General features: G+C 50.3%; 1 protein-coding gene across 6 annotated transcripts in view; it reads right to left on the reverse strand.

Annotated features, from left to right (window-relative positions):
- HTR2C (5-hydroxytryptamine receptor 2C) overlaps positions 1 to 26,263 on the reverse strand; it is a 370,182-nt gene that overhangs the window by 21,269 nt on the left and 322,650 nt on the right. For 5 of the 6 annotated variants that reach the window (XM_059732933.1, XM_059732931.1, XM_059732934.1 and 2 more), the window contains one exon: positions 25,868 to 25,945. The exons of the other annotated variant lie outside the window; for it this stretch is intronic. In XM_059732933.1, coding sequence (XP_059588916.1) covers positions 25,868 to 25,945 — 78 coding nt within the window. The remainder of the gene's footprint in view (positions 1 to 25,867; positions 25,946 to 26,263) is intronic. 6 annotated transcript variants of the gene reach the window in all.

A 26,263-nucleotide genomic window follows, 5' to 3' on the forward strand; every position in this document is an offset into this window, starting at 1 on the left:
CCGGCGCCGCAACCTGGGCATGAAGACATCCCTCGCGGCTGCACAACTGAGTGCAATGGCGCCGCACACCTGCCCTCCACAGACTACACCACAAAGCTGAGAGCTTTGCACACATTTTCTCTAGCGAGGAAGGATGGTATTTTGGTCAACGGCCCTGCCACATGTCTCTAGTGACCAAAGGGAAAAGACCCCACAGCATGGCATGTTACTAGATCTAGATCTCCTCTAGAAGAAACTGGCTGTCTTCTCTCAAGTGAGGACCATGGGAAGACCTGCCCTTCTGCACGACCGATGTTAACCCCGCTTCTTAGCTCTGTCAGTGAAGATGGGTACACCCACCTTCTACTTGGCATCGCGGCATTTTGTTAAAGCACCTCGAATTTCCTGATGTTTGGAGCCGTGTCCCAGCGTCAGGGTCCCTGAAATGGGATTTGTCCTGAATTTGAAAAATCGGTACTTAATTTCCTGTCTTGCCCCCTCGCAGCTGCCCAAAACCTTCCCGCGGCATCAGGGAGCGTGCTGGTGTGCCAGCAGACACGGCAACAAGTGGTCTGATGCGTGCGAGTGTGACTGATCTGGAAGGTGGCTGCAGGCGGCCTCCTCCATGGGAAGGGGTACAGCCACTGCCCCGCGTCCGGGCCGTGCCCAGCACACCTGGCTCCCCCATCGCACCGCATTCAGAGAGCGATGCTACTGGTACTGGAAGTTGCATGGAGCCCTCCTGCTCCTGGAGTTGTGCGACACCTGGGACTGCACCCTGGGCTTTGCTGCCTCGAAGCTGGCCACTTTGCATTTCGTTTAGTACCATCAGGCATCTGAAACGGAGAGTCGTGCTCTTTGCTTCCACTTCTGCATACTTATTGCAGCTCCGGTCCGGCCCAATAACAAACAGTCCTTGAAGTTACCCCCGAAACCTGCGGGATGCCATGGTGTTTCGGTGACTCTGGACCACGACGAAGACCTGACCTCACGCGCAGCATTTACTGCACCGGGTAGGAAGCAGAGCGTGTTTAAGCTGCTGTGTTAATCCCTGGATTTCCAAAATCTAACCTGCACTGGCCTGCACCCTACTCGGGTACAACTTCTCCTATCTTGACACTCCTCCAGTTTCATGGAAAATGAAAATATTGTTCTCATTTTGCAGCTGCTTCATCTAATTAATGAGAGAGTCATGCCACAACACTTAATGAGAGTATTCAGTCAGCCTGTGTCTGTGTAACCCAACGTCTCTACCACCAGGCAGTCCTCCTAGGACGGCAGCCCAGGAGATGCCACCTTCAGTGGATAGTTTTGGGCAGTTTTCCACTTCTCAGCCCGGGGTGGGGAAACAGTCCGGCTATCTCCCTCGCTAAAAGTTTAGAAGCTGCTTTATGCAGCAATAATATATTGCGATTGAAGGGTTTTATATTAACCCTGCTTTCCTATATTCACTTTAACATTTCATAGCTGCCATAGACTTTACAAAAATAGAAAAGCAATTACCTATGGTTTTAACTTTACTGCACTGCACTCTTCTCGAGGGAACTTCAGACTTTAATGATGCTCATTCATCTGATCTGAAAAGCAAAGTATTTCTTAGCCCGAAAGCTCACATCACTCGATGTAAAGCTATGTATCGCTCTTTCACTAATTTCCTTCCGTCTAATTTACCCCCGCAGAAAAGCGATTCAGCACCTGAGAGTCGTACAACGGAGTGCATGTTAAAATCCACGTCCTTCTTGAGAGGTGCAGCAACTCTTGTTTAATCGCCTGCAATTTTCAGCGATTGCCTTCCTCCTTTACAGAACAAGTGACACTCGGGCAGCCCAGCTCCCCGAGCCGGGAGCAGCCGGCCTTGAGGGCAGCGTCGCCAACACCCCTGGTTTTCCTGCGAGTCCGATGCTCGGGGTTTTCTTAGGGGGCTCCTGGCACCAGGGGACAACATGAAAACCATAGATCACGCTTTGAAAAGATATAAATGCCTTGCTCCCACATTTCTTCAGGAAAGGGGATGGTCTGCAGCTCTAGAGACTCAACAACCCAAAGGTGAATAGAAGAAAGCCCCAATTAATTGCTTTTTTAAGTCCTCGTGCTCGTTTAGGACCTGACTTTGATTCGTGAATGCGCGGAGTCGTCGGTACTGCACAAGGAAACACGAGTGTCCGCAAGCCCCTCGGGATGCTAAAACCATCAACCAGGAGGTGGAAGAAGGTAACGTCAATCAATGCACGTCTCTGTTCTGGGTTTGGAAAACGTAGGGTGATGAATTCACCTTTTACACTGATAAACCCAGTCTCTTCCCTCCTGGACTGGGGAGGGTGCTAAACCACATCCATGCGAGCTAAGACTTTTGTTTAAACCCATGGGACTGGCTATCCTGTCCCCGGAAACCTTCAAACACTGGCGGCCGAAGAGCGCTCTAAATCATTCGTGTGTTTTTCACAAATCCCTGAACAAGGATGCAGCTCCAGGAGACTGAAAGAGTAAAAAAGGGGCTAATATCACATCCGTGTCTAAAGAAAATGGCAGCACAACTAAGACTAGTTAATAGGGTTTTTTACAGAGAGAAACGTGTTGTCAGACAAACTTGATATTGCTGGCTGATGTGAGCACAAGTGTGGTACATGGAGGTGATTGTGTAACACGCTTAGACCCACGTGACCTTCCGATAAAAAGTGAGGCTTGTCATCGTGGCTCCCATCAGACGGGTCAAAACCAGTCGACGGTCGACTGCAAAACAAAATCACCGTCAGCACACAGCACAACGGGGACTGTTTTGCATGACCTGGTACGATGCACTTATCTGAAGATGTGTATAGTAACCCGGCCAAATGCACGGCCGGATAATTAGGCACAAAGACCAGCCATGACTTATAAGATGGGGAGTGTCAGTGTATCCCGAAATGCGCTCAGTCTGATACAGGACTTCCGGGCCGTGCCGTGCTGTGCAAGGGGCCGAACCGAGGGCTGTGGCTGCGGGGGACGCAGGAGATGGTCAAGCAGGAATAAGGAGTCGTAGAGGAGCAGGGACGTCCAGAGGTCGTCTAGCCCGTGTCACCGGCTTCCCATCCAAACGGAGCCGTCCCGCAGGCCCCGAGCGCTGCCTTTTGTTCTGCATCGTGGCACTATCTGTGCACGGTGACAGCATCGAGCGGGGAGAATAACCCTCGACCGAGCGCGCTGACAGTTCACCCTCCCCTGGAAATTGCCCGAGTGACAGGCGCTTCCCGACTCCGACTGACAAGTGCCAACCGAGCCGGCGGTGCTCATCCAGGCCTTTCACTTCTTTTCTCGCAGGCTGCACCTGCTAATTGACACATGACTGGATTTTACAGCAAATCCAGCAATTACCCCCATTATGGAAATGCTGCTAGCCATAATACCAACAGCTACGTTAGATCTTGCTCTCTAATCACCAGGGCAATGACGTGGAGCCTCGAGAAGACATCTAAGAAAAGTGCAAATTTAAGCCCCGGGCTGATTTAACGATTCGATTCAGAGAAAGGGTGGTGGAGGATCATTTCAGGATCGGGAACTCCCGTTGCGGGACTTTATCAGACACGGTATTTCAAAACACCCCTCGCAGCAGCCTATTTGCTAGGAGGAAAAAAATGAAAAAAACCGTATTTACATTTCCAAAGACGACGTCTGTATATGCAGAGAAATCTTCTGCGCCCTGCAGCACGGGCTGTCGTTCACTGAGTCCGTATGCAAAAGCAACGCCTCTCTTCCTTGCGCGTACGGGAAATTTGAGCACAGGCGCAGCGATGTCTCGCTTTCAGCTCAAGTACCATGAGTTATCTTCTGGAGCCTGCATCAGTATGCCAGGGTAGTTAGCAGAGTGATGACGCGATTGAATCAACCGCATAAATAGCTCGATACAACGACTTCCCTTCGTGCATTTTAACGCACACTGAGAACTGGTCCCCACTAATGGCAGCGAGACAGAGGATGTTCATAGGGGCTTATCAAACCGGCAGACCCCCAGGTCTATAAAGAAAGTACGTGCTAAAAAAGCGGTCTAATGCCCTCGTGTGTCCGGAGAGTTCCCCTCTGTATGTAAAACTTGCTCACAGGTAAGAGTAAGGATTAAAACGATCCCAATTGCATTTAAACAGCAAACAGGACTGTTCAATTGCTGTCAGAGTGGGAAACAATATGATCTGTGCAGGGAGAGGCCTAACAACGCCCCAATAACGCCCCTGAAGCGAGAAGGAAAACACATCCTCCAAGCCGCTCCTAGCCACAAGCAGAACCTCGAAAATCACAGGTGATCCATTTTCACCAAAAAAAACATCTGCCAAGCCATGCAGGTAATTTATATGCATAATTTGAAAGGCAAGGTCTTATGCATGACATATAACTGCTCAGCCACCAGCTCCCTTGTTTCAAAGCACAAGACCATCTGCCTGGAAGTCAAGTGCTGATGTGTAGGACATGGCAGTGCCGGGGGGGCTTGTGTGGCTTTGGTGACCTGGAATAGGGCAGAGAGTTGTCCAGTTTTTCTAGGTCACTGGTCTGATTGCAGCACAGGCCAGTCCCGGCCAAAAGCCATTGGCGTCTTGACAGCTTGCTCCTTGGTGGCCCATCTGCAATGAATCCGTTTCCTCGCCACCCCACCTAGTAAAGAAGCATGAAAAAATGGGCCTTTTGCACCCTGACTCTTGCAGCCCACGTGTTCAGGGTGAATTTAAGACGAGCTTCCACTAATTAGAGTCTGTACAAGGAAAATTACAACGACTTAGACATTTCCCCATGTACAGCATCTAATTATTGGGGGATGGGTCTTAAATTCAAAGTCGTCTTGGATTCAGGTAAATGCACTATGTGCATACCGACCATACAGTTGTTCCAATAACAGACCTCACCCACGAGACTCCTTGCTTCTTGGACACTTTTCTGCAACACTGCTCCAAGGGAGAGCGGCTACAGCTGCAGCTACATGATCCTAACTATATGATTAACTATGTTCATTAAAAATGTCTGCTGTTCATAATTTTAAGATTACCCCTAATGGCTTTGTCCATTGCTGTGGCTTTCAATTTGCAAAACACTGAAATATGTGCTGACGTCTTACCGAGCCAGCGGGAAGTAAAAAGCTTGGACAAGCTGGGGTCTAGAAAAGTAAAGCAGTGAGTTAGCCCGATCACGTGCAGCACAGGATCCCTTATTTAATAGGCTGAAAGCTGGGGGAGATGATGGATTAATTTGCTGACTGAACTCTAAGCCATCATAAAGTTAGTGGCATTTTGCTTGTCTGACAAGGTCAAAAGCCACGAGCATCAGCCTTTGTCGCAGCCTGTTCAGTGGGACCGATACGCCCCCGATAGCGGCAGGGAGGGGAACACGCGGCATCTTTGTCACGCAACGGGTCCACTTTTTTTCCATCCCTTCCCCGGCGCAGCAGACTTTCAATCTCCATTCCTCATCGGATCTGCTCTCTGCCTCTGGGGCTATAACATTTTTCCTAGCACGCTTCATGCCACCGTGGGTGAAAAGACTGATGCGAGGAGCTGTGTGGATAAAGCCATTTCCTACAAACAACTTTTGCTGGTCCTACCAAACCCAGAAGCTCTGCTACAGATCCTTGAGAGCTGTCTATAGGCGCCTGGCCTGTTAGCTAGTCACATATGCATGTCTCATTTACGGAGCACGCCTGTAGCAGTGCACACGCGCCCCCTCCCGCTCACACCTATCGCAAGGGGGAAAGGGAGAAGCATTTCTGCCTAGATAAAAAGTTCCAGTCTGGAAAAACCAGGGATTATCTCAGAAGGGGAAACCGTCACTGAGGCCCCTGCGACACATCACATATATTACGCAGCTGACCGGTTAAGTGTGCAATACATTTAAACTGGCCGCACACACAAAGCGAGACTGGCCACAGGTGCAGTCATGGCTGCAGAGTTAACTGGTTAAACATGCTATAAATTTAAACCAGCCCCACGTGCAAAGTCATGACCTCAGCTATAAAAAGAGCCGACCAGCTATAAAGTTAGTGCTTGAAAATGCGTCACAACTCAGGAGCTGGTTTCTATCCAGCTTTTCTTTGGACGTGTAGGAGCTGAAACTGGTGACACAGGGCGAATGCCGCCTCTGCACATCCTGCTGTCCCGCTCAGGCCCCGCTCCCAGAGCTGGGGCAAACGCAGCCGGGCCCCCGGCACAACCGGCGTCGCTGGCATCACCACAGAAGGGCTTCAACTTTCCAAACCAGCTTTCACCTGGACACGACCGCTAGACCTTGTGAGCACCGGCTCTGTTAGACGCTATGGGGGGCTCTTTCTTGAGGGCCCGCGTGCACGGGGGATGTACTACCTCCAATGCTAAAACAGACAACGTAACAAGAAACAGCGGTATTCCCTTCGCCAGAACAGGCTGCAGGGACCCCAAAGCCTTTCCTGGTTAGCTCTCTGCCCACTCCTGGGCCACCCCCCCTCCCACCCTAACCACCTCCTAACCTAGCCTGAAGCCCCTGGGCTTTTGATGGGGCAAACCTCCCGTTTACAGGGTCAGACATATCTAATGTGCTCCTGGGCAAATGCAGGCTGGAAAGCCCCGAAATGCTTAATGCTGCACTGCTCCAGTTGTTGTTTTAAATAAAAGGCCAAGGCTTTGTGTGGATCAGACAGGCCACACCTCAGCAAGACGTACCAGGTGCCACAAGTATTTGACCTCTTCCAGATGCTGACTATAAAGGATTACGGCACGATTTGAACAGAGCTGGTCAAAGCGGGGAGGCCAAGTTTTATTTGCGGTGACTATCCAATCTGACGATCGCATCGTATGATGTTTAAGGGGCCATGTGCTGCCAGAAGCTCAGTGTTGGAGTTCGTTTTCAACTGACGGGGTTTTGCGCCTTTGCACTGCAGCGTGCACAGTCCCGCAAGCCATTCTCATAAGTAATTGGACATGTTTGGGTCAGTCAGGATTGCCATCGAACAGATCCATAATTACCTGAATAAGCGCAAGCCAGGAGTGACTACAAATGCATGGATATCCAATTGCCAGAAGGTTTCAAGCAGGGTAAAAAAGGGCCAATTACCATTTTTATGAATGACTTGGGTATAGGAATGGAGAGCTTCCGGATCGAGTCTGCAGAGGATACGAAAGGGAGAAGGGTTGCAACCACTTTGCAGGATGGGACAAGGACTGGCAAAGACCTCGAGAGGCAGCTATAAATTAAACGTGAAATTCAACACAGAAAAGGTGTTCAGTATCGGGGAGAAATGACCGAACAGGGGCCGTCTGACCTGGCCGTAACGCGGCTGCGAAGGAGCTGGGACCGACGATGAATCACCAGTTCAGCGTGAGTCAGCATTGCGATGCTGTAATAACAAAAGCAAATGCAATTTTTGGCTGCAATACCAGCAGGAAGACATGGGAGGTGATGACACCACAGTCTGCTAGGTCCTGGCTGGGCCTCCCTGCAGCAGCGTGTGCAGCTGTGGGAACTGCTTTTTAGGAAGGATGTCAAGAAATCAGAAAGATGCTAACGGGGTAGAAATGCAAGCCGCCACACGAGGCAGAGCTAAAGGAACGAGGTGTCGTCAGTCTGGAGCGGGGACGCGATAGCAATTTTCAAATCGTTGCAGCTACAAAGAGGAGGAAGATCGACGGGTCTCCCTCCCCACAGTGTGGGGCACGAGTCGACGGGTTTAAACTGCAGCGGTTCAGATTTCCATTAAATCCTCCTAAGCACAAGACTTGCAGGGCAACGGCACAAGCTGCATCGGGATGCGGCATGGCCTCCTTTACCGTGAAGAGCACCGACAGCGGCACCTGCCTGGGGCGGTTCAGCAAGAACGCCGCTTGTCTTTGTGCAGGGGCTCAGGCTACGCGACCCCCCAGGTCGCTTCCAACCCTACGGCCCCGGGACCCTGTGAAAACGCTGCCTCGTGAAACGGCTGCAGACAGACAGCCCTCAGGAGAGTCGAATCTTTAGGGAAAGACCGCCATATCGCTTCGCCTTTTTTAAGGAAACCTCCAACAAACACATAGACCCCAGAAAGGGTTTTTGAACCCGAAAGCTTGCTTAATAACTATTCTCCAACCATTTGGGTTGGTCTAATAAAAGATATCAAATTCACCCAAGGAACCTTGTCTGCCTAGACCCCAGAAAGGCATTTGTTATCTTCTGCTTCCTGTGGATTAGAAAAGGAAAGAGTGGAAAAGCCTATCATGGTGTGCAGGTGTTTGCAGACTACACCCGAATCTATTTCTATTCGGAAAGAAACAGACTTTTATTCCCAAAATATTTTTTAAAAGCACAGCATTGAGGGGACTTCTCCCGCCCATCAGAAGGCAAACGTGGGTTGGCCGTAGATAACTACTGCACTTCCCCACATCTTCAGCCCAGCTGGAGAAGAGGGCTGGCTGCCAACTCCTCCATGGTGCTATGAAAACGCTTGCCTATAGCACGTCTGGAGCAAAGCTAGCTTGCCCACTTGCACCCACCATGCGCGCCTGGGCTTGCAGATGTATAGCGCAAAAGGTTTAGCCCAGTCCCGACACTACGTCCAGGCACCGTGCATAGGGTCTCCGATTTGAGACACATCTCTAGTAGCAATCCTGTCGACTCTACGGGCTCCAATGCCCAAAAGAGAGATGCTACCTCCCATGGGATGTCTCCAGGTGCCCACGGGATGTGTCCAGGCTGTGGGTTTACATGCAAGACTGCAGGGCAGAGCAGAGATACCGGAGCTGGCTTTCAGCGAGGCCAGCTGGGCCGTGGCAGCTATGTGCCAGGGCAGCGTGGAGTTCAGCGGGCACAGCGTGGGGCTGCCGTGCTATCTCTGTGGCTAGCCAAATGCCGGTGGGGTAGGTCAGGAGGCAGCGGCGGTAAGGCTTTGCTTAGCAAGAGGCAAGGATTTCTTTTATTGGATAAGCTGTATTATAAAAGATGTCACCCTGAGAAATCCCTGCCTCTTGCATAATCTCTGGCCCATCACGGCTACAGCATCACTTTGTTTAACACATCTGTTACCAGCACAAATGTTTAAGGGTTTAACTTGTATCGCCAAGGGGGAAACACTCAAGGGGTTTCTCTGTCCGGGCACCCCAAAGAACAAAACCGAACCAGTTCTTGAAGGGCCTTTGGCAGGTATCAATTCAGATTTCCAACTCTGGGTCCTAGGATGAGCTCTGCACCTGAACTGTTCATTAGTCACAGCCTGTAAATGGCTTCTTTCCCTTATTAATGCACTTTATGCAGACTGAGTGTGAAAGCACACCGGTACTTGGGTCAGCGTGTTAGTCGCAGAGCATTATGGGGAAACAGGCCCTTCCCTAGGCATATGGTCATGTTGCGTAAATCACTCAAAATGATCAGAAGGAATGCAAAAATCCAGACCTCTTGGTTCAGAGATGATACCTTTTACTAGACCGACCGAGACATGGCAAAAATAAATAAATAACCCTCCCCCCCCCCCTTTCTGCACATTCATCTCAAAACCAAATACATCCCAAATGATCAGTACACTTGACCAGCCTGCAGCAGTATTTGTCACGTCCATAAAGTATTTCGGCGTTAACTAGTGCAATGGATATGGATAAAGTCATACTTTTGTTTGGTGCACATGACCTTGTCTCCCTAGACCAGCTATCGCAGCCCGCTCAATAGCCGGCCGCTCACTTCATTAGCTTGATTTGGATGAAGCTAATGCTTGTTCCAGACTCACAGATGTTGAGAAGCCTCCTTTTTAGCTCCACTGTCTTTTTACCACGAACCACACAGCACGGATGCTACGTGCGCAGGGGCTGGACCCCACGATCTGGAAGGTCCCTAACGACGGTGAAACAGAGCTGGGCAGCCACCGCTACATATAAATGCACCACTCAATATAAATGCCTACCAATGCCTCTTTGAGTCAGGTGGGAACAGTGTTGGTAGGCAGCTATATGCGCTCTATGACAGCACTGGGGTCAGTTAGTTTTTTGATCCAGGTCTGGGATTTTAGCATCAACTTCCTACAGCTTAACAAGCCACAAACCTCATCAGTAGGATGTCCAACAACTTAGCTTTCTGTCCAGGAACACCTGCCAAAAGGTGAAGACACATTTTCCAGCAGTCCTTCAGAGAATCATCATGCAGGTAGGAAAGCAACAGTAAAATGATCGTTATTTTCCAGGTCAGATTTAATAAAGCCAAGTTAGTAGACAAGCATGAAGAAGTAAGAGGTCCAGGCCGCAGGTTCGTTAACTCAACCTTGGAAACATCATGCAGAGCCTGTGCAACTCAGCAGAGAGCATGGACTCTGGAGTGGACCTCTCGCTCCGGGAATATGCTTTCATCTCTTGACTGTTACTGAAGTCTCAGTAAGAAGAAGAAATCCCAGTAACAAGAAAGCCCGGAGCCAGCGTCGACATACCCTGGGAACGATCCCCGAGAACTGTGTTACCGCTTGCTGGGAACTGCTGTGAAACACGAGCTCCCCGCCTCGGTGTCATCCTCCTCGAGTAGGCTCGCGGGGAGAGATGGAGGGAACGTGCCCAGCAAAAAACAATGCCCCGGAGATATTTTTGTCCTTTTTGTCCTTTAGTGGAATGAGCTCTGGGCAGCTCCTGGGAGGTTGATGGGGCACGAGGTAGAAGCAAGGCACAAGGGCTGACTTGGCATGTTGAAGGCAGGTGGGAAGGGAGGAAAGTCACGGCAGTGGTGGGGCTGGGGTGGCCACCTCGGTGCTCCAAGCCTTGATGCCACCATATGTTAAGTGCCATTTCCCACCCCCCGGCGCCGCTGCACTGCTCACCTCTCCCTCCAGCCTCTCACGGGATTTATTATTTGCTTGGGGGGGAAAAAAAGTGTGATTTACAAAAATGAATGAATCCAAATGTCATGTCCTGAGCACATCCCAGGCATACTCTGAGAGCGCTTGGGTAGGCAGCATGCATTTTAACCAGGTCTCTCTCCAGACTCATGCACAAGGGAAGGGGGTGGACTAGCCTCTCAAACCGAACCGGTTCACAATAGTGCACCAGGAAGGACGTCCTGATCCCAAGGGCGTGACGGCACGAGAACTGCACAGCAAAGACACCGGACTTCAAAAGGGAAGATTGCACCAGTTGCAAGTACCAGTAGATAAACTGGAGGAACTATAAGGGAGAGGAATCCCAGAGGGGCGGCAGCTGCAAAGGGCATGACGCCGAGGGCTCGATGACAAGCCATTTCAGCACAGAAGAGCCACAGGAGACTGATGCTGGCAACACACAAGGGACTTTTTAGCTACCTGGAAATCAAACCAGTGGAAAGAAGCTAATGCGTGGAAAAACACGGCACTAAAGAAGGATGCAGAGGAACAGCAGACACGGTTCTCTGGGCAGATGTGATATCTTGCATTAGACCAACCGGGTAGTTGTAAAAGAAATGTTCTTTGCAAGCTTTCGGGCACAAACACCCTTCCTAAAGCATGGAAGAGATTGAACGTTGCCATTTGAAATGGAAACGTCACAACATGCTACCGATACCCTTACACCAACATGGCTACAACCAACACCCACGAAGGACCGGCACAAATAGGTAGGGATGGGTACCATCCGCAGAAACCCAAAGCCAGTGCTCCCGGGGCTCAGTGAAGCCGTGCTCAGCGCAGGATGTCATGTGCAACCGCGATTCTTTGCTACCTTGAAAGCTAGGAGCTATGAAGGGTGCCGGGGCATGCAGGGGGGGACTTGCATTGGCTAGAGTAACTCCAGTTCATCTGTGAATACCTGCAGGGCTCCCATAGGACCACGGTGGCAGCCAAAACCTCTGCAGTACGGTGCCCCCTTCGCCTCTCTCCCTCACTACCTGGGATGGCTTTTCAGCGCCAGAAGGGATGTGGCCCGAGACCTCAACCGCGCAGGTTTGTTCTGCGAAGCGACGGCAGATGGCTGCTGAAGACCTTCCAGCCCTCTGCGCTACAAAATCCTCCAGCGTTAGCTTGCAAAGCCTGCAGAGGAGCATCACGTACGTAGCTAAGTATGGGAATCTGCCATGTGCATTCAGTAAGATCTAGTCTGAGCGAAATACTTCTTGAGAAGGCTGTGCTCTAAAAATAATCTTCATTGTTGTCAAGTATTTGCAATTCTAGTCTGGTGACCACTTTCCTCCTCATGGAAAAAGGGCCAGTAAAAATAACTTAGGAAATATTGCTAACTTTTGTCTTTTTTAATGACTATTTCACCAAAACATATGGCACCACATAACAAACTGACAATTTCTTCTTTACAGCAGTTGAACATCAACTCATTATTCTTGTTATTTATATATTGCCTGAACACTTTCTGACTGTTAGCTTTATTTCTGTTGTTATCCTTTATCCCCTTTTTGTTTTGCCACAACACGCATAAGTTTTCATTTCTCTTGGAAAAAACCCATAAAAGTTAATTACAAGGAGAGGGAACACATGCATATGGTCCCTGCTGGAGCTAATGGAAGGGCTACTGGCACGGAGGAAACACAGACCTCATGCACGCTCAAGCCCATTTAGCTCCACTGATCTCTAAACACATCGGGCACGAGGATGTTGCACCGACAGCGCTGGGTTTTATTCAGATGGACAACAGGGATCACATAGGGCAAAAATGCAACTAAATACTACGTGTCTGCTGGGCCCCAGTGATCAAGTCAGGGACCTTAATGCCCTACGTACGGGTCACGGCACAGCTTGTACACACAGCTCCCCGTCCAGGCGTGCGCAAGCAAAGGAGCCAGCTCAACACAACTGACATTCACCTTTTAAAACACGTGCAGGGTGAAGTTCAGCGTCTCCTTGTGGTTTTGCTGGCGGATGGAGCGCTGCTAATTGCTGCAGCATCGAGGTGGGATGAAGCCTGTTGGTTGTGTTACGCGTGTCGGGCGCTATTTTAGGGGGATAGCACAGCTCTCAGCCAAGCCATACGACTAGATTACTGCAATCTGCTCTACGTGGAGCTGTATCTGGTCACGGACCTGCTAAGTGGTCGTATTGTAAACTGAAAGCCTCGTTCAGGTCTGGAGACCAGTGGTTATCATCGACGCACCCGGAGCCTGGTTTTTTGCTCACCATCTCTAACGGGCATGACCGGCCACCTCTCTCCCAGGTTTGCCCTCTCTCAGCTGCTGGCAGCGAAGGTGCGGATCGACGTCCTTGCCGAGGGAGCAGCGGGCCCCGCTGCACATTTGTCAGGGCATGCTCCATGGCCCCTTAATTTCTCCTTACAGAAGACTACGGGCATGTGTGTGGGGGGGGGGAAATTGCATTACAGAATTGGGCGTTCCTATTAAGCGCTGTGGCTTGCCAGAAAAACTGAAGTTGACTGAGATATGCATTTTGATTTGATGTATTTAATAACCTGGCAAGGTACCCGGGGCCTTGGCAGCAGAGCTGTGTGTTGCTGTACACTGAAATAAGCTAACTAAATACATGCAGATGCTGGCTTTGCAGCCCGCTGGTGGGCAGATCGGAAGGGAATTAGGGAGATGATGCCTCTGGCTGAGTGCCCGAGGCGGCAGGGGCGGGAGTCGGCGACCCGCGAGGTCCCTTCTCCTCCTAAGAGTCACAACTTCGAATCGGGGAACTTTCTCCTTGCAGAACTGCAACGGAGGCTATCTGCAATATCCAGGTGCAACCTTAACTATGGCTTTGCTCCCGCACCATTATAAGGAGGCTAAATTACAACCCTGCTGTTTGGTACTACGTGACAGAATTAAACAAAATAATGAGGTGACAGCTTAGGTGCCGTCGCTGCACGGACAGACAGACACAGGGCAGGCAAAGGGCTTCCTGGTCTTATTTTTTGCAGATAGATCGTACCCGTCAGCAAAAACACAACGCCTCTCTTTGAGAAGCTAAATGAAATGGCTTCCTCTGCCAGGTTCAAGCTGACTGCTTCTTGCTCACATAACGCTAGATCAGCTATTGCGGGCAAACCACCGCTCATATTTTTTACCTGAATCCTGAATGCACAGGGCAGGCTCAGCTAATCAGAGACCCAGGGGAAACACCACGCATTTTGTCTTCTGCGACCTCTACCAGGAGCGAACTGTGAGCAGCAGCCTCGTGGGCAAGCAAAAAAATGCAGTCAGCTTTTTATCCAAAATTTGCAGGTCCGAACACATCTGCAATGAAACGCTTTGCAAACCGAGGCTCCGGTCTTGAGAAGACTTGACTGCAGGTAGACCTTTCCACCCCTCCTACTGCTGTCAGCAAGGCTTGCTATTGCTCTGGGCACACGTGTCAGTGGGTTTGAACCGAGTGCCAGACAGGCTTTGAGCTGAATGCTCCACGTATCAGTCGTGTTAAGTCAGCTGTCGCAGGCCTGCTGCACTGTACGATGTCCGCGGGACGGCTGCCTGCACGTCGTGTCCTGGCGCGAGCGGAGCTGCTCCACGGAGGGAGCTGCACTGCCGTGGTGCAGGAAGCGATTAGTAACGCGTCGTTAGCGGGTGGAATTCATTGCCACGGGAGGTGGTGGGGACACGCAGCACGACCAGGTTCGAAAGGGACTGGATAAATTCTGCATGACGGACCTACTGATGGCTACAAACCAGACCAGTTGGAGGTTTTTCCTCCCACATCTCTAACCTGATGAATGGTGGAGCCAGGGAGGGTATCGAATAGGGGATGGGTCATTAGAGACACCCGGTTCGATGCTCTCCCTGGATAGCATCCGTTTCTGCCAGCGGTCCCGTACTCAGCAAGGGGCAGCTGGGCTCCGTGCCTGGGGCTGCGTGTGTCCGAAAAGCCACGGACAACAGGGCGCTGCCCTGAGCCAAAGCCCCAGGGTTGTCCCTTGCCCAGAGCCATGCATGGGGATGCCAGAGGTTGGGTTTTGGGGAGAGGCATGTTCCTCCCTGTGCCCTGGGACTCACCAGGTAGCTGCCGTGCACAGCGGTCCTAGGTGGCCTGCTCACTGCTGTGCACACCAAGGTCACGTCCGCATTAACAGTGCACGTGCATCCATCTGGAGATGCACACCATTTAGGACATTATAGAGAGCACAAGGGAGCTGGGGGGTGGCTCTGATCCCACTGACACTTCTGGTGTTTTCCTCCCTCTCCCTGCGTGCGTGCACAGACCCCACACCTGCTTCGGGACGGCAACAGAGATCTAGCCCAGTTTCTTGGTGAAAGCAAACAAGCAAAGGAAACAGTGCAACGAGGCAACATGAACGGGCAGGTGCCAGATACGCTAGAGCAGTCCCACGGTCCGGAGACCATATCCTTGCAACCTTGCAGGATGAAAAGCCACCGCCAGGCGGGATCCCGCAGACGCCCGTGAGCAGTTTCTCGTGCTCGGCCTATGGAGTCCGGTTGACTTTGCTGTTTTAACTGCCTGGGGACGTGACCCTTGACAGGTCGCAGAACAAAATGGTGAAGAGGAGGTGAAACGCAGCCGGTGCACGGTAACGGCATCGGAAGATACGATCGGATGGCAAAAGTTTAACTGCTTCTGCCTCCGACGGGAGAGCTCAGCCTTTGGCGTACAGGAAACTCGCGGATCGATGATGGAGGTTACCAAATAGGCTCGCTGATAGAATAAGAGACTGGCACAAAGCCTCTGGGCCAAGACAGCCCATTCATTAGCTCAGCTCGAAGTAGGTTTCCGTTCAAACCTTCTTTAAGGAGTGCTAGTTTACGAGGCGGCACGTGTGGCTGGTTCCTAACCACCACCCGGTGCACGTGGGGGAGGTCTCGGCATGGTGGAGTGGGTGCATTTCAGCATCGCAGGGGAACGGGATTTGGGCAGGGGTGGCCAAACCGCAGCCTGGGCTTGCTGTGAGCTGCAGCGGATGAGCAGCAATTAGCAGGCTGGCTGCGAAAAGCATAGGGTCGTGGTTGGGGGATGGAGGATGCCATGGTCCTGGCCTGCCCCTCTTCCCCCTGACGCACGCACAGGTGGGCAGAGCCTGCCGCCTCCGGCACAGGTGCATCAACCAGTCCTTGTCCTTGCACGCCAGCGAGCAGCACCGTTCCTGCAGGGCAGCTGCATCCCTCCCCGAGTGCTGGAGCACACTCCTGAAGGGCTCTTGCTGCTAAAGCAGATCGCACTTTAATGTCGTTCTGCATTGCAACAAACACGAGCCATTCCTGCCTGTACAGCTGTCTCGTATCTGTTTGCAGAACAGAGGTTTCAGCTGAAAGCTGGGCGCAGGGGGTCGCACCGGCGGCGTCCAAGTTCATGAGCTTTGTGATTCAGGGCACAGAAGGTTTTTTTGTCCCCGGTTGCTTTGAATCAGGATTCAACCAAATCTAGTCCCACATCGCAGTCCATGCCCAGTTTGGGTGTGGGGGTACACTTGTGTGCCCAAAGTGGGGAGAGAGACTCAATCACTCCCTGCTGAAAGCTGTTGAAGCTGGCATGTCTCTGCTTCCAACTACATTTGATTTAGGCGAACGTCTTCCACCCAGCATTACCTGTGGCAAGGTGTGCGCTGCCAAAACTACTGCACCAGAGGCACTTGCCTTTCGAATGCAGGCGACGGCCCAGCCCGGAGAAGTCCAGCGCACGGACTAACTAACACGCTCAAGTCAAACACGGGTGCTCGGGCAGCAGAAACAAGGATGCTCAGAGAGCAAGAGAGTCCATCACCAGCTTCCCAGGAATGCAAAGTCTCTCCTGCAATGCTGCCTCAGGGAGCAGGGTCTCTGCCTGTGACTTGTGCTCCTCGGTGCTATGGTAACACGAATCATCATGGTAACAGAAATTTAGCTTTGATAAAAATGCTCACTTCCAGCACAGGCAGCAAAGGAAAATGACAACGACGCTGGTTTTCAAAAGGAAGCGACACCTGGCAGACTCCGACCTTGACTCCTCCGCTCAGGGAAGTTAATGAAGCCTTGCCGAGAGTCCAGAAGGGACAGGCAGGCATTCGTTACAGCCCGTCATTTATATCCAGTGAACCTGCTTCGCCTTATGCAACAGATGGCGACTGAGCAAAGATTTATACCGATGTATCGGTACGTTCCTGCGATAATTGCATTCATTTGTGCCCGGGTGTTTTATGCCCCTTAGGACTTGCTGTGACTTTGGACTTTGCTTGTATGCAGCAAAGCACAGGCTGTGAGCTCGAGTCCCCAGCAAAGGACAGTTAGACTTGGCACAGCAGACAGCCTGTGATCTGGCACCGGCCCGCCTGGCTTGGCGTACGTGCGGGATGCGGTGCCAAGTGCACGGAGGAAGCCGGTCATTCTCCCGCGTTGCCCTGGGGAAAGGGAAGAAGATCTGCGGTGGATCTTGGAAGATGATTCAGGAGACACCCAGAAAGCCAGCCAAGGTTTCAGTGAAACCTGCGTTTTCATGGGGAGGATACTTCCCAAATGAAAGGCGAGAGGCTGCACGCTCTGTGCTCTCAGCTGCAGCCCTGCGTAGAGCTATTGGCTCGGTTACTGCTAAAGGACGGACTTCGCCGCCTCAAGCGAGGGGTCAGACATCTGGCAATTCATTACAGTTGTATCTGCTCCCAGAGATGCCATTAACAGCCTCAGCAGGCGGGCACAGCTTGAGAGAGCTGCAAGATAGTGTTCCCTGCAGGAGGCGAGCAGACCCCCGCTGTGCAGTCTGGAGTGGCGACACCACGCCAGCATGGCTCCCTAGGAAGATAATGGAAGCTCCACCACCCAAATTTGCTCGCTAAATGATCTCAGGCGCCGGCAAACCTTAGGAGCACCCACTTCCACGTCGTGCATGTGCTGCATCTTCCCGGCGGTGCTCTGTTTGCAGAGGAGCGACTCCGATGGGCAGGCCTTGCGTTGCGTTGGTTTTTCTGCAGCTCTTCATGCAACCGCATACAGAAGAGTCCTCTCCTTCCACGTGATCTGCTCTCATCCGACCTTCACTTGCCCTCTTTCTCAGGCTGGTTAGGGCCAAGATGCCAGCTTCAGTCATACTGTGGGGGGAGACCGAAAATCACCTGCATTTCGAGAACAGGTAGGGTGCAGCTGGCCTGACGCTCCACTCAAGCCAATGACAATAGGACACGAGAGCCTTGCAACCTGAACACACCATGGGAGATCCCCTCCTGGGATCTGACTGCCTCCCCGAGCCGGGATCAGGGCAAACAAGTTACTCTTGGCATGTTTCACCTGAGAGCTGCGATTCCCTTGCGCTTTGGTACGCGGCTTCTGCGATGCCCTTGCGCTTTGGTACGCCGCTTTTGCGATTCCCTTGTGCTTTGGTACGCGGCTTCTGCGATTCCCTTGCGCTTTGGTACGCCGCTTTTGCGATTCCCTTGCGCTTTGGTACGCCGCTTCTGCGATTCCCTTGCGCTTTGGTACGCGGCTTCTGCGATGCCCTTGCGCTTTGGTACGCGGCTTCTGCGATGCCCTTGCGCTTTGGTACGCGGCTTTTGTGATTCCCTTGTGCTTTGGTATGCGGCTTCTGCGATTCCCTTGCGCTTTGGTACGCCGCTTTTGCGATTCCCTTGCGCTTTGGTACGCGGCTTCTCCGATTCCCTTGCGCTTTGGTACGCGGCTTCTGCGATTCCCTTGCGCTTTGGTACATGACTTGCCCAGGACAGTTATACAGAAACCAGCACTGCCTTCATAGCCTAGCTAAATATGAAGAGCTATATTTTTCTGGTACAGACCTAAGAGGCATCACGGACAAAACTGCTCTAGGAAGCAGCAGTCCGAATACTTAAACAATAAGGTGTAGCAGGAATTGATGGCTTTGGGGTAATGGGATGTGACGCCTTTTGCTCCTGCACTGCTGGCACAGAGCAGGCTCCTGTTGTCAGGCGCTGGCCTGTGTCACACGACATATGCTGGTGATTTCAGTCCAGCAAAGGCCATTAGCTTTCACCCGCTGCCCTCGCACGGAGCCCAATGACTCGGGCTTGGCTAACATGCTTTTCCAGAAAGCTGTCCAATCTGGATTTGGAGGCATAGAAAGATGGCGAGTCCAACCTTTGCCTTGGCAGCTCAGTCCAGGGTTTAATCACCTTCCCTGTTAAACATTTGTGTCTAATCTGATCTGAATTCCTCTGGCTTCAGCTTCGCCCATTCCCGCTTGCCTTTCTTTGCTAGTCTAACGAGCCCCTTTCTACGCCGGGTGAAGTGTTTCGACACTGCAACGGGCTCACCTCTCAGGCTCTGCAACAAGCTACACAAACACCCTCTCGCTGGTGTTTCTCCCAGCTCTCCAATCATCTTGGTAACTCGTTTCCAGGTCCTTTCCAACGTTCGAACCAACACAGTAAGGAGCAGCCCCGAGTGCAGAGGGAAAGTCACCGCCCTGCTCCTGCTCGGGATGACACCGGCCCCCTCAGCCATGGCATCACGCTGGGAGAGGGCGCTGGGCCACTCGTCCTCTCTGCCCCGGCTCCTGGTCCCACGTGCTCTCTCCAGGAGACAGACACGCGGTCTGCAGGTGTGGCCTGTGCTCCGTCTTCCTCGGGGTAACCCTGCCGACGGCCGTGGGAATGTCGTTTGAAATGACCCGGTTTAGCAAGCAGCCCAGATTGCTGCATCCTCCCCGTGTCCTCTGCAGATTGATGGGCGGTGATTTTACATTTCTCTTTGCAGCTGCCAAGCAGCACCAGGCTTAGCAAACAGTTATGTATTTTCAGCACAAAAAAAAGGCATTATTCCATTTTTTTAAAATGTTTTTCAAGAGCATTTTTAGTTTTTCCACCACCCTCCAAACCAGATTTTTGTCATTCAAATTTTGAGCTTCAAAGACCAGAAAATCTGATTTTTAATATTTTTTTTTAAAAGTATATCATTTTCACTGAAACAAAACTTCATGCAAAATATTGTTTTTCCCCCCAAAATGAAAGTTTTGATGAAATGTTTTAGTCTGGTAGTTGTACTAAGTGGGAAGAGGAGTGCCGAGGGGTGGCAGAGGAGGCACCAGGGCTGCTGCCAGGTGAAACAAATTGAACTTTTACTCAGACAGAAAGTGAACGGCTGTCTGGGTGCTGGCCATACTTGTACTATCCAGCAAGTAATAAATTTGATTTCCTGCTTCCAGCACCTCGTTGTGCTTTCAGACCATACACTAACAGTGCTAAAATAAATGCCAAAGGGACAAGAAAGCAGGAGCTGAAGAGCGGAACGAGTTAAACTGCTCGGCCCCTTTCCCCGCACGCGTTTGTAAGAGCGGCAGGGAGAGCAAGGCGACGCTCTCCACGGCAGCCAAGATCTTTACTTCAGCATGCACTTGCTTCCCGCTCCCTAGTAGCCACGATTCACTGTGGTACGGCGATAAATCCAGTGTTAGGGACCATATAAAAATGAACTTAAGAGAGACAAAAGACAGAGCTGATAACCTTGCAGATAAAGTCATAAATTAAGTGTAGAAGAATGACCACGGGCAGCGCTGTGGTAGCTTTCTGTGCAGGACTTACAAGCTAAAAGCTGCTATTATTTATTTTTAATTTTTTTAACCTTTTTAGGAGACTTTGTTGCTAACAGAAGTGGTTGGACAGAAGCGGGGCACGTGCCACATAACCACCCCTGCCAGTGACTTCTTCTCCGGTCTGAGCAGCTCTCAGCTACTCCGACTGTCGGTCCTGACCCTATAAGCCTCCCAGTGCCAGGTTTTCAGGGCATTTAGGCAGGTAATGATATTTTCAAAGGTGGAAGTGAGGTACCTGGGCAATCTGGAAAACTCCAGTCCTAGGGGTTCTGCTTCTGTTTCAGGTGCCTAAACACCTTGAAAAGTCTGTGCCCTCAATGATCAATGGTAAGGGACAAATGTCTGGGAGGCTACTGACTAGTTTTTCAGACCCCAAACATGATGGAAAGTCTGGGTACCAGGACGGGAAGTCTTTGCGCTTCGAGGTTTGAGTTACTGACTGTGGCAATAGATGGCAACCTTTTTTGCCGAAAATACATAGCTGTTCGCTAGGGCCGGTGCTGCTTAGCAGTTACACGGAGAAACATAAAATCACCACGATCACATTTGCAGAGGTTCGCAGGTTAGCGCTATCTGTTACATAAAGCAAAAGCATAATGAATAATTTCTAATGTGCTGTGAATTCAGCAACAGGGTGACCTACCTTCTAAACTGTTCAATACATTGGAAAAGTGCATATTGAATGCCAGAAAACGTGGTATTTAACCAGTTAATACAATGTATTTAACAGTTAATACATGGTTAAATACCACGTTGTCTGGCATTCAGCATGCGTTTTTCCCCAGCGGCTGGAAACTCGAGTGCACGTTGCATGTGTATGAGCAGTTTCTGCCATTTACCGGGAAAAAACGAAAGTCAAGTCTGAGATCCACGGGGAACAGAGCAACGAGCAGCCGTGGCTCTCCAGGTCCTGCCACTCAGCTACAAGGAAAGACCTTTTTTAGTTCACTCTTTCAGAAACGAAGCACGTAACTTATTCTGGGGAGCACGACGCGATGAAGGATAATACATCTTGCTAATCATCTGAAAAGGGCTAAACAGTAAAACGGCAACTTTTCAGGTGATTTAGGATAGCAAAGCCTACAAAAAACCAAGAATGCTGCTTTGTTTTCAGTGGAGATGAAGGTAAGGGAATCAGCCAAAGCAGTTAATAGTTTCCTAGTTCCTCTCTGCTAGCTTCCTCCTGGCCTTTGCCTTCGAAGCAGCCTTCCTCTCCCTCGCTGTTCACGGGGGACCATGGCTGCATATTTAGCTCGTACTGGCAGCGGTTCTACTCTCCCTCTCCCAAAGTGATGCAAGCACCAAGAGCCTTTTGGGCCTTGGGAAATTCAAGTTTCGAATGGTTTCTTATCTCCCCTGTGGCTCCGGCACTGTTTCTCTCCCCCGATTGTCTCCTACCGTGTAGCACCGGCTCTTGCTGGACCTTGCAGAATTACTCTGAACTCTTGGCACATTAGTGAAAATGTTTCTGCGTGCTCCCTGCAACAAAACCTGCACTTCTTCTAGTCTGAATGTTTTCACGCACAAAAAAATGAAGGGTGCTTGTGCAGGCATAACACTGGCATTTTGCTACACGCTCGGTCCTTGAGGAACTAGGAGATTTCCTCTCTCACCAATGCAGATGCCAAACAATGCAACGCTTCATCATTTGACCACTTGTGCTGATCAGTCAGGGCTCGCTGACAGAAATGGAAACCGCTTTGCAACCGCCTTCCAAATGCTCACGAACCTGTCAGCCAGTTGCCATGAATAACTTCTACCTTTCCCATCGGTGGACTGGCTTGAAAGGGCGTCACCTTAACAGGAATGGATTTTAGCCTTCTCATTATCATAATCATATTAATACTTAATACAAACCGTATTCATATTTAATACCGTGCCAGGATGTTTTGAGAAGAAATTAGTTAATGTCTGTGCAGAATTAGGAAAACACGATGTGCTACATGTGATGAATATTCATATTACCACAATTACTGGAGATGCCTGTGGGGTTCTCTGCAGACGCAGCCCTGGTGCTACTTCACTCCGCCTTGTTCTTGCTCCTGCTTTTATCTCTTCTCGCTCCGTGGTGCATACTGCACCGTGGCCCCTCGTGCCGCGACACTGAGACTGGCTTGACAGCACCTGGCTGTGCCGTGACAATTGCTGTCATTGCTGCATCCTTGTGTCTGTGACATTCACACTTCTGTGTCTTCAAATCTTCTCAGATCGAGTGTCTACAAGGCCTCTGGCTCAAGTCACCTAGAGCGAATAGCCGGGACAGCGGCCATTCTTGGACTGCACCGAAACCAGCTGCAATGGAGACAACAGCCTCTGTATCCTGCCTTTCTACAGGCCTCTAGATGCATTAACAGCCAAAGGAATTTAATTTAATTTAATTTAATTTGAAGGATCCCCAGAGTTCATCAGGACTGCCACGACGCAAGAAGGATGAAAGCATCCGCACCGAGTGCAAAATGATTCATTGGGAGAGGCTGTGTCGGGGAGGAGACACTCTTCAGCATCACTTCATGGGTGCTGCGATGCCAAAGGCCTGTTTTCCTGAACAACTGACAAATTGCCTACATGGGTTGTTCAATTAATGTGGAAAGTTTAACAAGTTAGTTATGAGTTGGTGAAAAGAAGGAGATAATGACTGATGATGAGAACACAAAAACAGCCCGGAAATCTGGGACAAGTGGGGGCTGGCTCGCTGCCGTAAACCGCTCACCGCTGTCATTTAGATATACATGACTGCAGTCATTTCACTTCATGCTACGGTGGCAGAATGAACTAATTGATATGGTAAATAAGATAAATGAGGATTTCTACTGTACGACGCATCGCTTCTCTTCCTGCTTCGTTTCTCCCTCCCTCTCCATATGATGCGACATGTAGGGACAACCAAAAACCTCGCTGGCACTCAGAGAGACTTCATATTTTACCTTTTGTCCATACTCACACAGGCCTTTTCTTCAGACATTCAATTCTGACTCATGCATTTGAGGTTGGGTGGCCTGAGCTCAGAGTTCATACAGTCTTTTGAATCACTGCTATAAGTGATTAGCAAATCCACGTGGTGGGTGGCTCCTTCTAGTAAAGCAGTATGTTTTCCTACACTGCAGTATCAGAAAATACCAAGCATTTTCAATGCACGTGGCCTGTGTTAAGATTGCATAATAAAACTTTGGCAATTTCAAAGCAAAGAGCTATTTGGTACGGGGCACGGTCCCTTCATCGCACGTGTTTACTCGGGATGGCAGGTGAGGAGGGGCTAAATCTATCTTTGCAGGCATCGCGCTGCCCACCTAGTATCAAGCAACTCATTTTCCAATACCTCATTGTAGTCTTGCTTGATTCAAGACTTTCATCGTGACTAGCCAATGTCCCTCTGCTCTGCAAGACAGGGCCAGGCAAAACTAGACGGCTGAATGGGTCACTTGACCCGACAGCTGGTCCTATTCTCTCCGTTCTGCGGAGGGAATAAACAGATGAGTCTCCCACAAGTGCCAGGCGCCTCGCTGTCACTAGATAAATAATGATGATAATTATAAATAATAACAATAATCGGGTTGCAAAACCGCTCCGGCAGTTGGAGGTAACGCGCGCTGCATCTAATACCCGTCTCCCTGGAAGCTGCGGGAAGACGTCGCTTTTACATTGCCTCTTAGGAGAGCTGGGACATCGGGGCCCTCTAGTCGCAGCACACGGTGCTGGCCACTGCTCTCCACCACCTGCTATTAGCCATCGTTAACGTGTTCGTTCAAACCAAAGACAGTTCTTCCCTTTCTGCTGGAGTTTGTAACACATTTCACAGTGACTTCTGCTAGCAAGAATTGCTGGGACCATCGTGTAAACCACAGGGAAAATAACTCATGCACACGCTCAATCCGACCTCTGCCTGCTTGTAACGAGCAGTCAGGCAAGCAACCTAACGTCATACATCTTAACTCAGGACCATCCTAATTAACTGAAGGATCTTCGTCTATCATCCGAAACCACAACACCTCCAGAAAAGCTGATAACCTTACCTTATACTTCAGAAGCTGTTTGCCACAAGATCAGGCCGTGTGTCCCAAAACACTAAAGAAGTGTTCATTTCTCATCAACCTATTTATGTATTAGCAAACTCACTTACTTAGTGCTTTAGGCACTGCATGCCATGGAAAGCATCTTAGGCTGTCAATGCCAGAAATATTCCAACTGCTAACTTTCTCAGAGCATTGATTAATTGGTGAAAGATCTGGCCTTACGCTACCCATCATTACTTGCTTTGTAATAAGTTTTAGGTACTGCTGGACAACTTGACATTTTAACATTTAAAAAAAATATACGCAGAAGCCTTTGCAGAGAGTGTCTATTTAATTTCCCAGCTATGCTTCAAATGAAATGTGCTTAATCTACTTCATTAGATGAAAATTGAGGAAATGGACCTATCTGGCAAACCCAAATTTATCACCAGGCCTGAGCAAGCTCCTGTAGAAATCCATAAGTAACTTAATTTCTCATCTATTGAATATCTCATTTGCTGAGTTGTGTGAGGTTCCTCCCTGATTGCATACATCAGAAATCAGTTTATAAACCCGGCTCTGTTCTGCTGCATGTATTTAAAGTGACTAGCACAGGGCTCCTCTGAAACAGGTGCCTGCCATGATCTTCTGCATAGGTGACAAAAGGTGCCCGGCAGAAACCACCCTGTGACGTTATCACAGCTCACGACCGTGTCCTCGGCAGCATTTCACCCCTGATTACAGCTGCACTCATGCCACACACACCGGCCCCAGCTCCGGCACAGGAATCACGCGTGGCATCACATGTGTTGCACCTCTCCAGCCCCTTGCACAAGTGCTTCTAAGTTCATGAATCTCTTACCCTGGAAACAGGAGCTAGTGCTAATGATCACTACAGGATCACAAGGACTAGAGGTCTGTTTCCACAGCAGGGGAGGGTGAGGATTTATTTCTGCATTGCACATCTATGTATGTAAGTCGACAATGACAGCAATGATCAGGGAATCAGGGGAAACCAGAGCTGGAAGGACCTCAAGAAGTCTTTTCTCCAGTCCAACCCCTGCTGAAGGCAGGGAACACAGGTGAGGTTGCAACCAATGCAAACGGACGCTGGAGTACGTCACGTCACCGGGAAGTGCTTCAGAGTTGCTCCTCTTTTATCCAGGGTCATTTTTATATGACTAGGGCAGATTTGTAATGCTACAGAGCCATGCACCATCTGTCGCTTCACCTTGTAGAGTGCTTTTAAGGCACGTGAAGCACTACTATATCCGTCCACAAGCCTGGCTTGGCTTCACTTCCCAGTTTCCTTAGAAAAGCTGCCCTCTACCACGCACGCCGCACGCGCATTCTGTGCCCAAGGGACGAGGCGGTCAGATTTGGCTTTGAAAAACAACTCTTGTTGCTTTTAAAAGCTAAATCTTTCCATCTTTCTTTCGGTATCACTTTAAATGAGCATTTCAATAGGCAGAATGGAAACCCTCTTTCCCCATCCAGGGAAAAAGTATGTGCATGCTGCAGTGCAAACAGCAGTGGAGCGCAGGGATCAGTCAAAGAGTCAATAAAACATGGGAATACTCACTGGTAGTGATGTTTTCCATAGTCCCTCTCTTCACCCACGTGGAAGGTAAGCCGTCACCTGGGGCTTTGGCTTGATTCACTAGAATCGGGAGGTAAAAAAAGCCTGTTGGTCTGAATCAGTCATATCAGATGGCTCCTTTACAATGCTCCCAATCACGAACTTTCCCAAAGTCTCTGATCGAGAGTTTAGCAGGAAGGACAGAGAGCGGGTGAAAGGAAAGAGACTTAATTGCCACGGAGAGTTACCCGGTCTTCAGCGGTCCAGAATATAACGCCGGATTTTGGGGAGCTGGTGGGCGGTAAGCAAAGAGAGAAGCTGCTAAGTTTAACAATAGTCATTTAATCAAATGGACTAGCACATCCAAGAGTCAAGGCCTGGGAGCTGGAGATAAGCACA

The sequence above is a fragment of the Alligator mississippiensis genome, chromosome 8 (assembly GCF_030867095.1).
Source record: "Alligator mississippiensis isolate rAllMis1 chromosome 8, rAllMis1, whole genome shotgun sequence".
In the NCBI taxonomy this organism is placed as follows: domain Eukaryota; kingdom Metazoa; phylum Chordata; order Crocodylia; family Alligatoridae; genus Alligator; species Alligator mississippiensis.